Genomic DNA, 16,188 nt, shown 5'->3' on the forward strand with positions numbered 1-16,188 from the left:
TGTGGAAGGCAGCCCTCGGCCACTCTGCCCAGACCTTCAGGATGGTTATGTGGTGTCGCATGTACAGGAGACCTGATGTCGCGTGAGGACCGCGCCGCGGAGACACTTGGTCACCTCTTTGGCGGCGGCGAGGCGCACGGGCGGTTAACAGGCGGCGCGGGCGCGGCGCATACGGTCCAGCGGTTGTTGTATTTCTTTATCAGTTGCTTCAGGAGAGGGTGAGTTCCCCCGGGGCTTCGAAGAGGAAGACAAGAAGCCGTAATTTACGGCGTAATTAATTCGCGGATTAGCTAAAACGCGAAAAACACGTGAACATAAAAACTTTTAAACAAAAAAACGACGCTTTCGACACTGAGCATCTGAATGTGAAGTGTGTAAAAAACGTCTCTGAATGAAGTGTGGCGGCGGGTGTGTGTGGCGCCCCCGCGCGCCACGCGCGCGCGGACGGCGCCGGGGCGCGCGCGGGGGCGGGGCGCGGCCCTTTCGGCCCGTCTGCGCGACGACTGCGCCCTGCGCCGCGGAGCGCGCGCCTCGGCGCGGCCTCTAGCCCCTCGAGCACGGGCGCGCAGGGACACACACTTTCACTTTGTTTTGATAGGGATCAATGGAATTGATATACGTCTACGACTCCGCCCACTCCAGCTCGGCCGCCGCGCCGGCCGCTCTCGCCAGCGCGTCCGCGTCGCGCAGCCCCATCGTCGCGCACCGCGCGAGCACCCCATTCGCGTGCGCGAGCCCCACGACGGAGACGACGCGCACCGGCCCCTCACCCGCCGGCTCGCCTCCCTCCGAGAGCTCCTCCCGGCCGGGCAGGTCCAGCCGCGCGAAGTCGAGGTCCGCCTCGCTCCCCTCCGCCACTCGCCCGGCGAGGTAGCCTCCCGCCGCGGGCGCGAGCGACCCCGCGTCCACCACCAGCGGCTCCTCGCCGCGGATCCAAACCTCAACCCGCCGGTCCCCGCTCACCGGACGCCTCCCCGCCACGGCACGCACCACCCGCGCCCTCCGCGCTACCGGCAGCAGGAGCACGTCCGCCACGCGCTCGCCTCCGCCCTCCGCCTCCGCCTCCGCCTCCGCCTCCGCCACCCGGCCGGCGTCGGCCGGGCCGGCGGGCGTGTGGACGCGGTTGAGGGCGAAGACGCAGCCGAAGCTCACGTTGATCAGCCTGGGGGGCGCGGGGAGGCGGCCGGGGCAGGCTTGCAGGGCGGTGCAGAGGGCGGTGCAGAGGGCTGGGCCAGATGCGCGTGCGCGAACTGCGTGCGTGCGTGTGGGTGTTGTGAGGAGAGAGAGGGGAGGGGCGCGCCTCGAAGGGTCGTCGGACGCCGCGTTGGGGGCGGGCGTCTCGGCCGGCGCATTCGCAGCGGCGAGCGCGTCGAGGAGAGCGAGCCAGCGCGGCTCAAAGAGGGAGAGGCGCCTGCGAGCAGGTGGGGAGCAGGTGGGGGCTTGCGAGATGCGAGAGGCCGCGGGGGGGGGCGCAGAGCGGCACGGGTGCGGAGGGCGAGGGAGGCGCCTCTCCTCGCCGAGCCGGAGGGGCCTGAGGGAGGGTCAGGGTCAGGGTCAGGGTCAGGGCTCGGGTCAGGTCGCGGCGGTGGGCGGGTCTCGGAACGAGGAGTTGGGGCAGATGGAGTTTGGGCAGACTGCCGATAGAGGCGAGAGGAAGGGCTCTCCGTCGCTGCCGCATCTCGGCCGCATCTCCGCTGCCTCTCGCCTCTTGAGCGTGAAGAATGGGATCGTGCCGCGCGGGTGCGGAGGCGCGCGGGCGAGGGCGGCGGGGTCCGTCGCAAAGGTGTACGAGCGGCGCAGCAGCCTCCCGCTCCGCAGCCCGCGCGCGAGCTCGAGGCCACGGAGGGTGGAGGCTGAGAGAGCCTCATCACGCCGCAGGAGCAGCACGTCCCACACCCGCGCCTGCTCACAGCGAGACGGGCTGACGAGGCGCTGCTCGCGCCTCGGGCAGAGGCGCCTCCGGCACCCGCGCCGCAAGCGCGAGCGCGGCGGCGTCGGCGAGCGCCTCCGCCGCGGTGGCGAGGGCGGCGAGCCAATCGGCGTCTGCGCCCACGCTCGCGGAGGCGGCCACCGGCATGGTGAAGGCGGCGACGGCGCCGAGCAGCACCGTCCACCACGCGCCCGCGAGCAGCGGCAGCAGCTTCGCCGGGTCGTCTCGCAGGCTCCCGACCACCGAGGCGGGCTGCAGCAGCCGGAGCGTGCGCTCGGGGCGGGAGCCGCGGAGGGCGAGGGAGAGGGCGCGGCGGACTCGGCCGGTGTCGGCGAGCGGGCCGGCCGCGCGCAGCGCCGCGGCGGTGTCGCGCGCCTTGACGTCGCCCAGCACCATCGGCACGCCAATGTCTCTCGCGGCCTTGGCGGCCGCGGCGAAGTCGGCGCCGTAGCGCCGCTCGGCGGTGCCAGGCGTGGACAGGAGGAGCCGCTCGAGGCGCTCCGGGTCGAGCTCGAGCACGACGACGTCGGGCCTCGCCGCGGTGATGACGGCCTCGACCTCGGCGGCGGATTGGCAAGGCGTGTGCGCCGTGCCGACCACGAGGAGCTCGCTGCTCGGCGTCGCGGCGAGGCCGACGCAGGGTAGGTTCGTGCTGGAGAGAGGCGTGCGAGGCGCGAGGGTGCCTGCGGCGTAGAGCAAGGCGTGCATCGCACTTTCAGCACCAACGCAAAGAAATCGCGCGGCCCAGCGCGTTCTCTCGGGACGCGCACGAGGGGGCATAATCACGGACGCGAGGTGGTTGAGGGGTTGAAGGGGTCTGTCAACCACTTGGTTGAGGGTTGTGAGTCCTCTGTCAAGAGAAAGTAGGGAAAGGCCAGGAACGGCTTGCTTGGCTTCGCTACTGACTGGTCACCAAGACGCGGTATGGGGGTGGACGACAGAAGAGGACGACTCCACCCCCATACAGAAGAGGACGACACACGCGCGAGCGACACACACAGACACACAAACTCACAAGACACTCAGCCAGCTTGGGCTGCCGCCACACATCCCGAGTGGAGCGTACCGCTACTCAGGGCCACGCCCCCCCCCCCCCCCTGTCGCCCCCGCCAGAGTCAGCACCCACGGTGCCAAGGGCACAAACAACAGCAGAAACAACACAAACAGGCGACAGGGGACGCCACGTGTGAGGCTAGAGCAGACTGCTCCACCCTAGGCTCCGCCTCTAGCAACGTCTCGCCGGCCGCAAGGCACGGGCGAGATCACGTGCGCGTGTGTGTGGGTTCGTGAGTGTGAGGTGTCTTTGGACGCTCTTCTCACAGGCCAGCAACCAGTTGCTAGCCTTACACTCGCATTTCATGATTGACGACAGTGAATATGATGAATCTATAGCACCAGACCTGGCTGTGGCTGGTGCGCGAGCAGAGAAGAGAGAGCGATGTGAGTTAGGAAATAGGACATGCAAATGGCAATATTGTATATATGTATGTGTGTTCTTTGTTTCTGTGCCAAGTGCATGTGCATGTATGTGTGTTCTTTCTGGGTTCTGAATGCGTTTTGTTGTTTGATTGATCTTTCTGTGTCAACCCAAATTTGGGTTGACAGTTGAGGAAATCGGCCTCAAACCACCGCTCTGACACAAAGTGGTAGACTTGTTTGGTATAGCTAAAAAGCTCTCTCTCCGCTCTGAGCGACGGCGCGAGGAAACAGACCGCAAACGGAAAAATCTTTTGTACGGTCCCGTGTCCAAAAGAAAGAAAGAAAGGCAAGAACCCAAGGGAGGGATGGGAGGATGGTACGCCGCCAACACACAGGGATTTAAGGAGAGGAGTGTGGTGCTAGCCGTGCGCCTAGTGTCGTGCGAGCCGAGGGCGAGTGGTAAAATTCTTTTGAACGGCATACTCGGGGGGGAGGGTGGTGGGCGGCGACCGCCGCATACCGTCCTATGGCGGCGAGTTTCGCTACGCCAGGGAGGACAAAGGACGTCGCGACGTGCAGGCTGCTGCTGTTCGAGTCGTTCGGTGGGTTCGGGAAGGGGGTCGGCGAGATCCTCTGGAAGGCGGCGAACGTGCTGCAGAACAAACTGACACGGGCCCAGTACCTCGATGCGGTGACTTGGACCACCAAGAACTGGCCAGCTAGGGCTGCAGAAGCAGCGTATCTCAGTCTCGTTCTTCACACGGCCATCGCAGAGCAGATTGTGAATGAGCTTGCCTGTGGCGGGGGCGGGCGGGTGCACGGAGCTAAGTGCCTCGCCGCCCTCGCAGGAGTCGCTCTTAGGCGGCTCCCGTGGTGCGTGGTGTATACCTGCGTTAGTGCCAGTGCGCGCCAGTCCCGTGCGCGTGCCCAGTTGTCGTGCGAGGGAGTTTCGTTGTAAAATTCTTTTGGCGTTGCTTTTGTTTAAAATTTGACCGCGCAAGACAAAGGGTGGCTAAGGGCTCTGCCCGCAAGGCGCCCGCGTCGCTGACGCGATACCATTGACTAATCCCGGAAAGCGGAATCACACCCACACACGACCAAATAGCGAAAATCCGAATACCGTGCAAAAACCACGCAAATTGAGCAGAAGAACGTCGTAACAAGTTTGGCAAACGCTAAACATGGGCGATCCAGCGCTTCCTTGTCGATTGGACGGACGAAATGATCGCGGAAAAGCGGGACCGCCATCGCGACATCGGGGGTTCACCATATGCCGAGCCTGCTCGGCCTGCCATGCGCGCGCGCCTCGCCCGAGCGCAGCCACCTGCGGACCTGGCCAGCCTGTTCCTGGCTCGTGCCCAGCCTCTCCTTCCGCTGCCGCCGGCCTCGCAGTCCCGCCTGCCATCACGCTGCAGAGCCTGCGTAGACGCCACAGACGCCAATTCTGCAGCCCACAGCCCTGGCAACTGAGGGCGAGGGCCAGCAGTATACGACGACGACGACATCTGACAACCCCTCGCTGGCCAGCGCCATCAGCCCCTCAAGGCCCGGCCCAACCACCCTTCGGGCCTCGCCTCTAGTGCCTCCAAATCAAGCCGTCGCACCTCTCTTCTTCAGCGAATGCAGCGGCAGCACCACGTCAGAGGCCGGGCCGACTGGCGGACCTGCATGCCCAGCCATGCCCCCCACTCCCCACCCGCTTGGATCGATCAGCTGACAGCTCCACCAGCTCCCACCACCGCGTGTCGTGTCATGAAGCAGATAGCGATAGACAAAGCGAAAGCATGAACCATCGAAAGGTCTGATCTGCAAAAAGAGCTCCCGCCGGGCTGGCGGCTGCGCGCGCCCGCGCCCCGCCCCTTTTGCGCAGCAACCCTTAAATTTCATGGCCCTCAAAAATCGGGTCGGAGCCTACGGCGCAGAGGGGCCCCCGGAGGGATGCTCAACCGCGCTTGGAGCACTTGGAGTGCAGACACATTAACCGCACATCCAGGGCCAGGGAGCTAAGAAGCGCACCCAGCGGGCCGGATGATTGGCATCGGGTTGCGGGCAAGAGAGCCCTAGCCCCGGAGTGCGCGTTCGCAGGGAAAGGGCCGTAAAGTAAACACGGGTCTCCGAGGGTTAGTCCGCGCTCCAGGTTTCCCCTAGCAGCGGAGCGCCCCCTCTACTCGGAGCTAATAAACACCAGACACGCACACGACGTACATCCTCACTCGACGTCACCCCTCGGGGCTTCTCCGTTCGGCCTCCCCCCCTCGGTCCGGAGGAGCCCTCCTATCCTCTCGGTCCTCCCTCCACTCGCTTTCCGCTGGTTGGGCAACGGATGCGGGGCCCGGCTCCCCCTCCTAGCCTTTTTCGGCCGCGGCCCCGCCGCCGTCTCGCCCGCTCTGCCTGCTCCTGTTGACTCCGCCTCCGGCGATCCCGTGCCCGACTCCTCGGGCGAGGGCGGCGGCATTGGTTGGATCGCCACGCCGCCCCTCCCCGGGAGGTGGGGCCAGCTCTCTTCGGTCGAGGAATCGCGCCCGCCCCCGCGGTCTCTCTATCGTCCTCGGCTCGTCCGTGCGTCCCGACTCCACTCGCAGAGGCCGCGTCAGCTCATCTCTCGCCTCCTCCGACAACTGACCACTCGCAAAAAAAGCTTTGGGACGGCGAACTTGGACAAGGAGCGACCAGCGAAGGAGGCCAGCGCAGGCCATGGACTCGTCCCCGGACTCCACGCCGACCACGGCGTCGGCCATGGAGTCGGCCTCGCTCTCCAGCGGCAAGGAGCCGGCCGCGCGCGGCCGGCACTTCTTTCTGGCCACCGGCGACCCGTCCGACGGCCTTTACTCGGCGGTTTGGATCCTCGTCACGATCGCGTTCTGCGGGCTGTCCGCGGGCTTGGGCGGCGCTACCAACGGGTGGGAGCTGGGTCTGTACGCGCCGCTGTTCTCGCATGCCGTCCAGTGGCTTGTCTGCACTCTGCACGCGTTTCCGTACCAGACCGAGGTGATGGAGTGACTAGGTGATGGAGCCGTAACCATCATGGAGTGACACGTACGACTCGACACGTAGGTGTACTACGACTTGACGGGCTCCATCACGTATGCGCTCCTCGCCGTGGGCACCCTCAGCATCACGGCTGGGCGCACGCGGAGCGTGCACGCGAGGCAGCTGGTCGCGACGGCCTTTGTGCTCGTCTGGTGCACCAGGCTCGGCTCCTTCCTCTTCCAGCGAATCCGCCGCGACAGCAAAGATGGCCGCTTCGACTCGCTCAAGCCGTACTTCGTCGCCTTCTTCGGGACGTGGAACATCCAGGGTGCGTGGTGCTTCCTGACCGGGCTCGCCGTGTGGGCGGCCAACGCCCGCGACCCGGCGGAGCAGCCTGCGTTTGGCTGGCTCGACGGCGTCGGCGTCTGCGTCTGGTGCGTCGGCTTCGGGATCGAGGTGGTCGCCGACCGCCAAAAGGCGGCGTGGCGCGCGCTGCCGTCGTCCAAGGGGCGGTACATCGACGTCGGCCTGTGGCGCTACTCGCGCCACCCAAACTACTTTGGGGAGTGGCTGCTCTGGACGGGGCAGTTTGTGCTGTGTGCGAGCGCATTCGGCAGCGGCGACGCGACGGGCGCGTTCGTCGGCGCGGGCTTCCTGAGCGCCGCTTCGCCCGTCTTCGTCTACCTGCTGCTCAACTACGTCTCGGGCGTCCCGCTGCTCGAGAAGCGGAGCGACGAGCGGTGGGGCGGCGAGCAGGTGTACCTCGCGTACAAGCGGGAGACGTATGTCTTCTTCCTGCTGCCCACGCGGCGGACCGAGGCGAGCCGCCCGCTCCTCTGAGGGGGGTTGGCGTAGGTGGGTGACGCGGCTGGCGTGCAGGTGTATGGCGGCGTACAGGTGAGGCAGCGGCGGAGGTGTAGTCTGCACAGCGCACGGTGGTGGTCGTGAGGAGGAGTGCCTGAGCTGGTGGACCGTGTACGTGTACGATGTGCGGCCTTCGTTGTTTTTTCTTCAGCGTTTCGCCCGTTGGGCCCAAACCTGCATACCTGGCGAGTCCGACTTGGAGCACTTGAGTCTTGTAGACAGACCACGCCTCACTTTTTAGCTTTATTTCACATCGCGCACTGCACTGCTGAAGCCGCCACAGGCAAGCTTGTGCTGTGAATCCCGCGGAAAAGAATTTGCCTGCCATGAAGCACTCGACGAGCCTGTCAAGCCTTCCTCCGGACCTCCTCTCCTGCATCCTCGGCAACCTCGGACTCTGTGACCTGTACGCGTGCGCCAAACTCTCACGCGCTCTGCGGCATTCGGCCAACGTCCGGCGAGACGCGTTGAGGCTGCTTGAGCCGTTTTCGTCCTTCGGCACACGCGGCAGTGGTCGGAGTCACCTGCACCACGCGAGCGCCCTGGCGCTTGCCGACGGCGATGGCTCCCTCCTCATCGGCGAGAAGGACCGCTTGCGGGTCGTCTGCCCCGACGGCGCGACCTTGGGCCTTTGGCAGGCGAGGAACGAGGGCGTGGAGTGGCTCTTTGCCACTCCGGAACGGCCCGTGTTGATGGCTCCCGGCGTGCTGATGCCAAACCCACGCGGCTCCACCGGCCCGTGCGGACTGGCCCTCCTGGCTTCCGGCGGCTCAGGCGGAGGCATGCCCTCGCGCTGGCCCGCCGGGCCGGAGCAGCACCTGTTTGTGAGCGACGCGGGCGCGGATCGAGTCTATAAGCTCCGACGCTGCGTGAGTGCTGCCGACGCCACCGTCGCTTGGGCGCTCGTGGGCAGTGTCGGCAGCTTTGGGGACCGACGGGACGCCTCTCGGGGCCTTCCCTGAAGCTTCGCAGAACCTTGCCTCTAGGCGGCTTCGGCACCGGCGAGGGGCGCCTCATGAGCCCGGGTGCGCTGGCGCTCGGCGAGGGTGACTCCACACTGCTCTACGTCGCAGAGGGCCACGCGGTGTCCGCCTTCGACGCCGGCACGCTCGCCTTCCGGTTCCGCTTCGGCCGCGACGCGGGCACCACGCCGCGCGGCGGCGCCGCTGCCGGCCATCTCAAGTCGCCCGACGGGCTGGTCGAGCACGGCGGAGAGGTGTATGTCGCGGACATGCTCAACCACCGCGTCCAGGTCTTCTCCGCCTCGGACGGACTCTTCCGCCGCTCCTTCGGGCGGCGGGGCAGCCGGCCGGGAGAGTACCGCCGGCCTTCCGCCGTCGCCGTCTGCAGGGGCCGCCTCCTCGTCGCCGAGTTCACGGGCAAGCGGGTGCAGGCCGTCTCGCCCGCCGACGGCACCCCGCTGCAGCTCCTCTGCCTGCATGCAGGGCCCGCGAGCGCGGCGATCCGGCTCGGCCCCTTCCTCGTCGACGAAAAGCGAGGGCGAGTCGTGGCGCCCGCGGCGGCGCCCGCCGCGCCGCTGCAGGTGTTCCACTTCGTGCCCCCCGTCGTGCGTGGTCCTCGGTGATGATGATGTGATCTTCGAAAAGAAGCACAAAATTGGGAGACGGACAGCGTCCCACGCATGTTTCCTTTTATCGCGATGGAGCTTCGGTCAGGGGACCACCGACCACCTCTCGAGGGGACCACACAGCAGGGCGGGGGACACATGTCCCTAAAAATCCCATCTCGTCTCAGAGTTTGTGACCGTTTTTATTTATTTATCTGAGCCCTGGCTGTCAGGCTGTCAGAGGTGCTGTCAGGTGATCTGTCGGGCTGTCGGGCAGCTGTCAGGCACTGTCAGGTGCCTCTGTCAGACCAGCTGTCGGGTGCTGTCAGTGCTGTCGGGTGCTGTCGGGTGCGTGTCTGACAGTCGAGGGGCTCTGTAGCTGTCGGGTGCTGTCAGGGCTGTCGGGTGTTGCTGTCAGACGCTGTCGGAGCTGTCAGAGCTGTCAGGCTGCTGCTGCTGTCAGACGTTGGGCTGTTGCTGTCAGGTGCTGTCAGGTGGTGCTGTCGGGGTGCTGTCAGGCTCTGACACACACCAGCCACACTTATGACACTATCAAGAGGAGACCAGCAGGACTCTGCTGCACATACTCTAGTCTCTACTCTGCCTCCGGTCCCACCATCTTCTTCATGGTGGACGTCACCATCTTCTTGTCTGTCGCACTGAGAGAATAGCAGAGAGGCAGACTGGAGTGCTTCTTCAGGTACACCTTGCTGATGATCTGGTAGTTGCTGGTCCAGCGGAAGGCCTCCCCATCGTTGTCGCTCGTCAGCTTGTAGTACTTGCACGCTCTGTTCTGGTTAGAGCAGGCGTTCGCGTGGTGCTTCGCATGCACGACCGCCGACGCGAAACGCCAAACCCGGCGGGAAAAAACTCGCTGCGGAGCTCGAGCGATCTGCGGCGCGAGCGAGCAGGGCACCGCCTCACTGGCTGCCACCGAACGGTCTGGGGGCGGCTGCCGCCCAGCAGGCCTCTTAGGCATCCGCGCGGGGCGGTGGGGCCGGCGCTGCTTGCGGCGGGAGACTACCCCCTCTGCAAGTGCTCCAAGTGCCCTGCACTCTAGCCTTCGCTTCGATCGGCACATCTCTCTCTCTCTCCCCCCCCCCCCCCCCATCTGTCTGACCGAGTTACAGCATAGCAAGGCGCGAGACAAACATATAGCCGAGATACAGGCTTTTTCCGGGAGGGTTCTGCGCCTTGCGGCTTTTTCAGTGTACGTACTAGTAGCTTTTATAACTTCCGAATCTACCACTGGATTTTTATTCGTCCGGGGCGGGAACAACGAGTTGAGCCGAGCCGGGGGCGAGTTTGCCAGTTGTCTGTCTCCATGCCTACCGTCGAGCTGCGTCTGCCTAAGGGCGTCTCGCACGTATTCGACATCGACGGCCACCGGCTTGTGCGCGATGTAGGCTCAGTGATTGCCGAGATGCTGCTGCCCAGCGGGATCGTTACCACGGAGGAGAACACGGCTTTCGTGTTTGGGGATTGCTCGATGCCGTAGGCCGAGTTCTTCAAGGGCCTGACCAACGATGAGGCGACTCTGGGAGAGCTCGGCGACTTTGCGATCCAGATTGACGACGTGCCGCCAGGCTCGGTCGAGGTCACCGTGGTGGAGCAGGGTGGAGGCACGCGCACCGTGACCGTGCCCACACCGGGCAAGGTTGGTGCGCTGCAGGCGGCGCTCGGGCAGGCGTACGACGGGGACATGTCGACCATGACCCTCATGATGGAGGGCAAGTTCAAGGTCGTGGTCAACGTTGTCATTTCCTCCTCTGTCGCGTCGTTCTCTTCTGCCTCGTCCTGTGACGCCGCCGCCTGCCGGTCCCTTGTTCTCGCGGCTTCTTTCGCCTTTCGGCGCAACTCCGTCCTCCTCGCGGCGTATCCTGGCCCCTCGAGTCTATCGAGCTCCCATCTGAGCACAGAAAGAAAGAAAGAAAACAGACAACCCAAGGGAGGGATGGGAGGACGGCACGCCGCCACCACACAGGGATTTTTTAAGGAGAGGAGTGTGATGCGCTAGCCGTCGCCCACCCTAGGGAGTCTGCCTCTTCCTATCTCTTTTCGCAGTCTCTCGCCGATTCTCGCTGCAACCTTCATGCCACCTCGCGGCCGTCCCACTCTCGTCGTTCTCTCCCTTGTCACTTCCTCCTCTGTCGCGTCATTCTCTTCTGCCTCGTCCTGCGCCGCCGCCGCCTGCCGTTCCCTTGTTCTCTCGGCTTCTTTCGCCTTTCGGCGCAGCTCCGCCCTCCTTGCTGCATATCCTGGCCCCTCGAGTCTATCGAGCTCCCCTCGCGCAAGGACCACATTTCTGACTCCCACTCCGATCATTTGCCTGCAGGTCATGTTGTTGCTCAGGTCCACTCTCTCTTCGAACACACCATGTTAAATTCTCTGGTAAAATTCTTTTTCTAGCGGCGCCCGCATGCTGAGTACAGCTCCAGGAAGCCTCGCCGGAATCCCGCTGCGAAGTGTGCTGCGCGGTGCGTGCTGCCGCCCGAGGTACTTGAACCGTCCGGCATGTCGTGGCGCGACGACGATCCGATCGGCTTCGCGTACATCCTCTGCCTTGGCGTCACCGTCGGCCTTCAGCTCGCATGCTTCGCCGTCGCGGCGGCGCTTCAGTTCGACAAGATCACGGATCTGGCGGGCAGCCTGAACTTTGTCGTGCTGGCCGTGCTGACGCTGCTCCTTGCGGAGGACATTGGCGCGCGCCAGATTGTTGTGAGCTGCCTCGTGGCCGTCTCGCGGACAGAGCTCGCCGCCTTCCTGCTCTACCGCGTGCTTCAGCGCGGCAAGGACGCCAGGTTCGACACCGTGAGGGAGCGGCCGCTCGTCTTCCTGATCTTCTGGGTCTGGCAAATGCTCTGGGTGTTCGTCGTTTCATCTTCGGTCATCTTCATCAATTCAGCGGGCCACCTCGCCTCGCCCACCCTTTCGGCGGCGGATTACGTCGGTTGGGCTCTCTTTGGCTTGGGCTTTGCGGTTCAGGTCGTCGCAGACGTGCAAAAGTATCTCTTCCGGGCAGACCAGGCCAATCGCCGTCGTGTGTGCGACCGCGGGCTGTGGCGCTTCTCCCGCCACCCCAACTTCTGCGGCGAGGTGCTGCTGTGGATAGGCGTCTACGTGGCAGGGGCGCCGGTCTTTCGTGCCGCTCCCGCCGGCTGGTGGACGGTCGCCTCTCCTCTCTTCACGCTCGCGGTGTTAACGCTCTTCACGGGAATCCCGCAAGCAGAGGGGCAGAACGCGGTGCGATGGTACGATGGCGGCGAGGCGCAGGCGCAGTACGAGGTCTACTTTGAGAGGACGCCACCACTGTGGCTGCTGCCGCCACAGCTGTACCGGCTGCTGCCGCGTCGCGCCAAGCTGCTGCTCTGCTGCGAGCTCCCTCTGTACGCGTACCGTCCCTCGAGCGAGCCGGTCGGAGGACGGTCGGCGAGCAGTGGTCTGGGGGAGCCGTTGTCCGCTCCCGACACGGAGGGCACGGACCACAGTTAAGAGCAGGTTCGTCGCACTCTCGTCTCTCTCCAGACTGTCTCTGTGCACACAACAAACAATCATATTTATTTGAACTCTTAACAATAACATGCGAATTGACGGTACACGTACAATAATGGACCTAGAAATCTTGAGAACTGGGGTTGCTCTCACAATGCCGATTGGGATTGCCGTGCACGCATCTCTCAAGCGTCAAGGCTCTACTGTGCCCCCAGACCTCACCATGAGGATGTCCGGCGGCTGCGAACGCATCACCCGTGCGCGGCGGACGAGGAGATACACGAGCAGGATGGTCAGCGGGACGGCCACCCCCAGCCCAACGCCGAGCGCAACAGCGAGGTCGGTGTCGTCATCGTCGAACAAGCCTAAGCGCGGAGGAGGACTTGGTTAGCCCGTTCTCGGCATTCCAAGGCTCGAAGTGGGTGGCCGGGCTGCGCGAACGAACCCCAGTCGTCGTCGTCCCCTCCCCCGCCTCCCCCACTGCTCTCGTCGTCGTCGACTCCTCCAGACGCGCCGCTGCTCCCGTCCACAAACTCTCTGTACTTTTCGCTCGGCAACGCGCCGCTTTGATGGGTCCCCTGCATTGCGTTCCCGATGGCACCCAGCCATGGGCCCCGTGTCGCAACAATAGCTTGCAGGACGGCGCCTGCGCCCTGCGACCAAACGTCCTGGCCGTAATGGGGGACACTCGGCTCCAGATTGTCCCCACACACAAAGTCCACTGCCACCCCTGCCTCCTGCAGCTCTCCGAACGCCCCGTTACCGAGCGCAATCACAAACGGGTGAGAAGCTGCCGCGGCCTCGCTGCGTATGTCATCGGCTGAAGTGTAGCGGGCGCTTTCAACACCCATTGCTGACGACCTGTGGGAGATGCCCTCGTACCGGCTAGCGATTCCTGAGTTCGATCTCTCTCCGGGGCTCTGGTAGACGAGCACACGCAGGACCGAGGCGAGATCCTCCGGCATTTCTCCGGGCGCAGCGCTACCGGACAGCTGGCTGATGCCGCTCCCCATGGGGGCCAGGCCACACTGGCGCCCCATGATGAAGTTGTGCGGTCCGACGTACGATAAAATGCGCGGGTTGTGGTAGCCATCGGTGTTCGCGGTCACGATTGGCACCGTCGGCCGCTGGTCGAGGCAGCTCTCGATGGCTGCGTGCACCTCCTCGTACCCCGCGTTGGATTGGTACGGGACCGTCACCACGATTGCATCGGACAACGCACAAGCCTCTTCTATGGCAGCGGCGTGAGCAGTCGGATCGTACCCCGTGGAGTTCCAGCGCACGGTAAATTCTTCGGCGGCGGACCGTGCCGCCTGCTCCCACTTAGCCCAAAACTCCGTTGTGCCCGGGTAGGCATGCGTGATCACGGATAGCGTGGGCGCACATGGCAGCGGCGCGTATGGCTGCACTCTGCTGTGGCTAGCGAAGAGCTCACCACTCTCAGTTGAGACGACACCGACCGCATCGACCGAGCCAAGCGATGCGTACAGCAGCCCGGTGGCTTGGAGGCCCTGCGCGTAGACAGTCTGCCCGTAGTAGGCAAGCTCCCCGCGGTCCTATTGTAGAGAAAGGTGTCAGCCTCGGTGTGTGGGTGCGCATCCCGCAAAGAGCGCGGCGGCAGCGTGCGTGCGTGCGTGCGCCTGATCGTCGCCACATTGAAGATCCACACCGACGCCAGCTTTTGTCAGGTTCGCCGCGGCGCCCACACCGAGGGCAATCACGTAGTTGCTCGAGGAGACGGTGCTGGGGTCGCTTGTCACAGAAACTACGCCGCGATCGCCGATGGCGTCCACAATGCCTTTCTTCCTCTGCTCGATTCCGTAGTTGGACAGCTCTTCCGGCTGCCAGTAAATCTCGACGGGCTTGGTGGGGGTGGCTCCGGCATCCACCCGGTCGCGGACCGCCGCGTCGAGGTCGTCGCTGAGGGCAATTCGACCGCACACCCCGCCCTGGTCATAGTTGGCTGAGCCAACGTATCCGTCCCACGATGGTTTGAGTCGTCCAGTAAGGAACTTCACCCCAAAGTTGAGAGCGGTGTCGGTGTTGGCGAGAAGGAACTTCAAGTCGGGCCTAGCGGCTGAGCAGCGGTTGATTGCATTGGCGATGGGCTGCCGTTCTTCGGTGGTCGAGTACGGGATGGTCAGCACGACTCCATCGGCCTGCTCGCACGCCTACCGCGAGAGACAGAAGGGTCGTTGTCCAACGTAATATCGACCTATGTCGCACTTGCTACGCCGTACACCTCGTCGATGGCGGTCACGGTCGCTTGAATATCGTACCCCATCATCATGTAGGTTAGGGAGGAGGAGCACGTTGGCAGCGCCTGTGGAACAGCAGGGAAGCGTGAGGAATGGACAGCGCCACTCTCCCCCCCGCAGCGCTGCACGACCTTCGCCGCACCAGCGCCAAACGTCACCCAGAAGGGGTTGTCAGCGTGCCCGTGAACGATGGCGTAAATCCTTGCTGTGATGTCGACGTCAGCACAACATCGGGTGGGATCTGGGTCTCGAGGCATGTGTGTCTCCTAATCGAACCCGGCGGCAACGGTAGGTAGTTTTAGCTTAACGGTCTACCATACCATACACACCACACTTTTAGCTTACTGGGAGAAAGGAGGGAGGGGGGGGGGGGGGGTTGCGTTCAGCGCGCATGCAGTAGCAAAATGCGGGGAGACAGACGGGCGGGCGGGTGCCCGGACCGATCGAGGTTCTCGAGGTTCTCGCCCAGTGTCGTGCGAGGGAGTTTTGTTGTAAATTTCTCGAGGTGGATATCCTTTGGCCGCGTTGGGTAGCGAGCGAGGATTGGTGTGACGCGATCCACGCAGGCGTGTTTTCTGTGACGGCCGACCGTCAGTGCACGGAGTTGCCCCTCCCTTCTCCGACTGCCCCGGCTAGTTCAAGGGTCTCGCGGGAGTGATCCCATGCGTCAAACCCGAGACCTGGCGCGGGTGGGTTGGAGCGGGCTCGCTGCATGCAAGTGCAACAAACAAGGAAGGGCTGTGTAAGTAAGAAGCCGATCCCCGTCAGTCCGCCCCACTCCTCCCCATCGGGCCGCACAGGGCGGCCGCGCCTCGCAGATGTGTGAGCTCTGTTTTGTTTTTTCCGCCAGCGGTGTGCCCTCACTCTCTCCGCCACCAAGCCCCGCTGCCCAAAGAGTGAAAAAAGTACAATGTTTGAGTCCGCCGACGCCGCCGCCGGCGAGGAGACGGAGAAGCGGGTCCGCGCTCTGACGGAGAAGGCGGCGCGATCCAAGCTCATCGCCCGCCAGCGGCTTGGCGACCTCACGCAAAAGCATCGGCATGTCTCTCTCGAGCTGCGCCACCTCGAACTGCGTGGGTACCGCGCGGGCGAAAAGCGCGGCCGCGGGGACGATGCGGCGCCGGCTCCGCTGGCGAGCGAGCCGGCCGACGCGACCGCGACCGACGGCGGCGACGGCGGAGGCAAAGCGGCCGACGCCACACCGATGGACACAAAGGAGGAGGGCGACGCCCCGCGGAAGCGAACGCGGCACGCGGGCGACTCGGAGCGATCCGAGGGGGGCGAGGCTGGCTCGAGGGGCCGAGCGGATGGCGAGGCGGGCTCGAGGGAGCACAAGGAGCGCAACCGTCCCTCGCCGAGGGTGCGCCGCCGCCACTGCCGCCGCCGCCACTGCCGCCGCCGCCACTGCCGCCGCCGCCGGACTAGCCCGCGCTTTCCGCCGCAGCCGCACAGCCGAAGGCGCGTGCCCGCCTCCTCGTCGCTCAGGTGCAGCTCGACGAGGGGTCTCGCCAGCGCAGCCGCAAGATGTTCGGCCTCCTGCGCACCACGCTGGCCAAGGCTAACCCTAACCCTAACCCTACCCCTAACCCTACCCCTAACCCTAACCCTAACTCTAACCCGAACCCTAACCTCCTACGCACCACGCTGGCCAAGGTTTTCCAGAAGTCGAGCGGCTCGAGCCTGCAGCG

General features: G+C 64.7%; 4 protein-coding genes across 4 annotated transcripts; 3 read left to right on the forward strand and 1 right to left on the reverse strand.

The window, feature by feature from the left end:
• Nucleotides 1-621: 621 nt before the first annotated feature.
• On the reverse strand, nt 622-2,638 carry EMIHUDRAFT_228967 (hypothetical protein; the record flags this gene model as incomplete). The annotated part of the gene is made up of 5 exons (XM_005786276.1): nt 622-939; nt 1,120-1,162; nt 1,319-1,411; nt 1,604-1,902; nt 2,324-2,638. 5 exons carry the CDS (start codon nt 2,636-2,638, stop codon nt 622-624), a joined length of 1,068 nt encoding a protein of 355 aa, XP_005786333.1.
• A 3,387-nt stretch (nt 2,639-6,025) lies between these two features.
• EMIHUDRAFT_363634 (hypothetical protein) lies at nt 6,026-7,358 on the forward strand. The gene is made up of 2 exons (XM_005786277.1): nt 6,026-6,337; nt 6,404-7,358. Exons 1-2 carry the CDS (start codon nt 6,044-6,046, stop codon nt 7,157-7,159), a joined length of 1,050 nt encoding a protein of 349 aa, XP_005786334.1. The 5' UTR covers nt 6,026-6,043; the 3' UTR covers nt 7,160-7,358.
• A 151-nt stretch (nt 7,359-7,509) lies between these two features.
• Nucleotides 7,510-8,919, forward strand: EMIHUDRAFT_228970 (hypothetical protein; the record flags this gene model as incomplete). Its single annotated transcript, XM_005786278.1, has 3 exons — nt 7,510-8,095; nt 8,170-8,666; nt 8,860-8,919. The coding sequence occupies 3 exons, from the start codon at nt 7,510-7,512 to the stop codon at nt 8,917-8,919; spliced, it is 1,143 nt and encodes a 380-aa protein (XP_005786335.1).
• Nucleotides 8,920-10,074: 1,155 nt separating this feature from the next.
• EMIHUDRAFT_228972 (hypothetical protein) lies at nt 10,075-12,242 on the forward strand (the record flags this gene model as incomplete). The annotated part of the gene is made up of 3 exons (XM_005786279.1): nt 10,075-10,143; nt 10,249-10,521; nt 11,247-12,242. The coding sequence occupies 3 exons, from the start codon at nt 10,075-10,077 to the stop codon at nt 12,240-12,242; spliced, it is 1,338 nt and encodes a 445-aa protein (XP_005786336.1).
• Between the last annotated feature and the right edge of the window lie 3,946 nt (nt 12,243-16,188).

Source organism: Emiliania huxleyi (genome assembly GCF_000372725.1).
Source record: "Emiliania huxleyi CCMP1516 chromosome Unknown EMIHUscaffold_152, whole genome shotgun sequence".
Lineage (NCBI taxonomy): Eukaryota > Haptophyta > Isochrysidales > Noelaerhabdaceae > Emiliania > Emiliania huxleyi.

Bases quoted from the DNA above. Each gene is read 5' to 3' on its own strand.
- EMIHUDRAFT_363634 (XM_005786277.1), top strand. From the start codon at position 6,044: ATGGACTCGTCCCCGGACTCCACGCCGACCACGGCGTCGGCCATGGAG. The intron at 6,338-6,403 runs GTGATGGAGTGA...CTCGACACGTAG, and splicing joins CGTTTCCGTACCAGACCGAG to GTGTACTACGACTTGACGGG.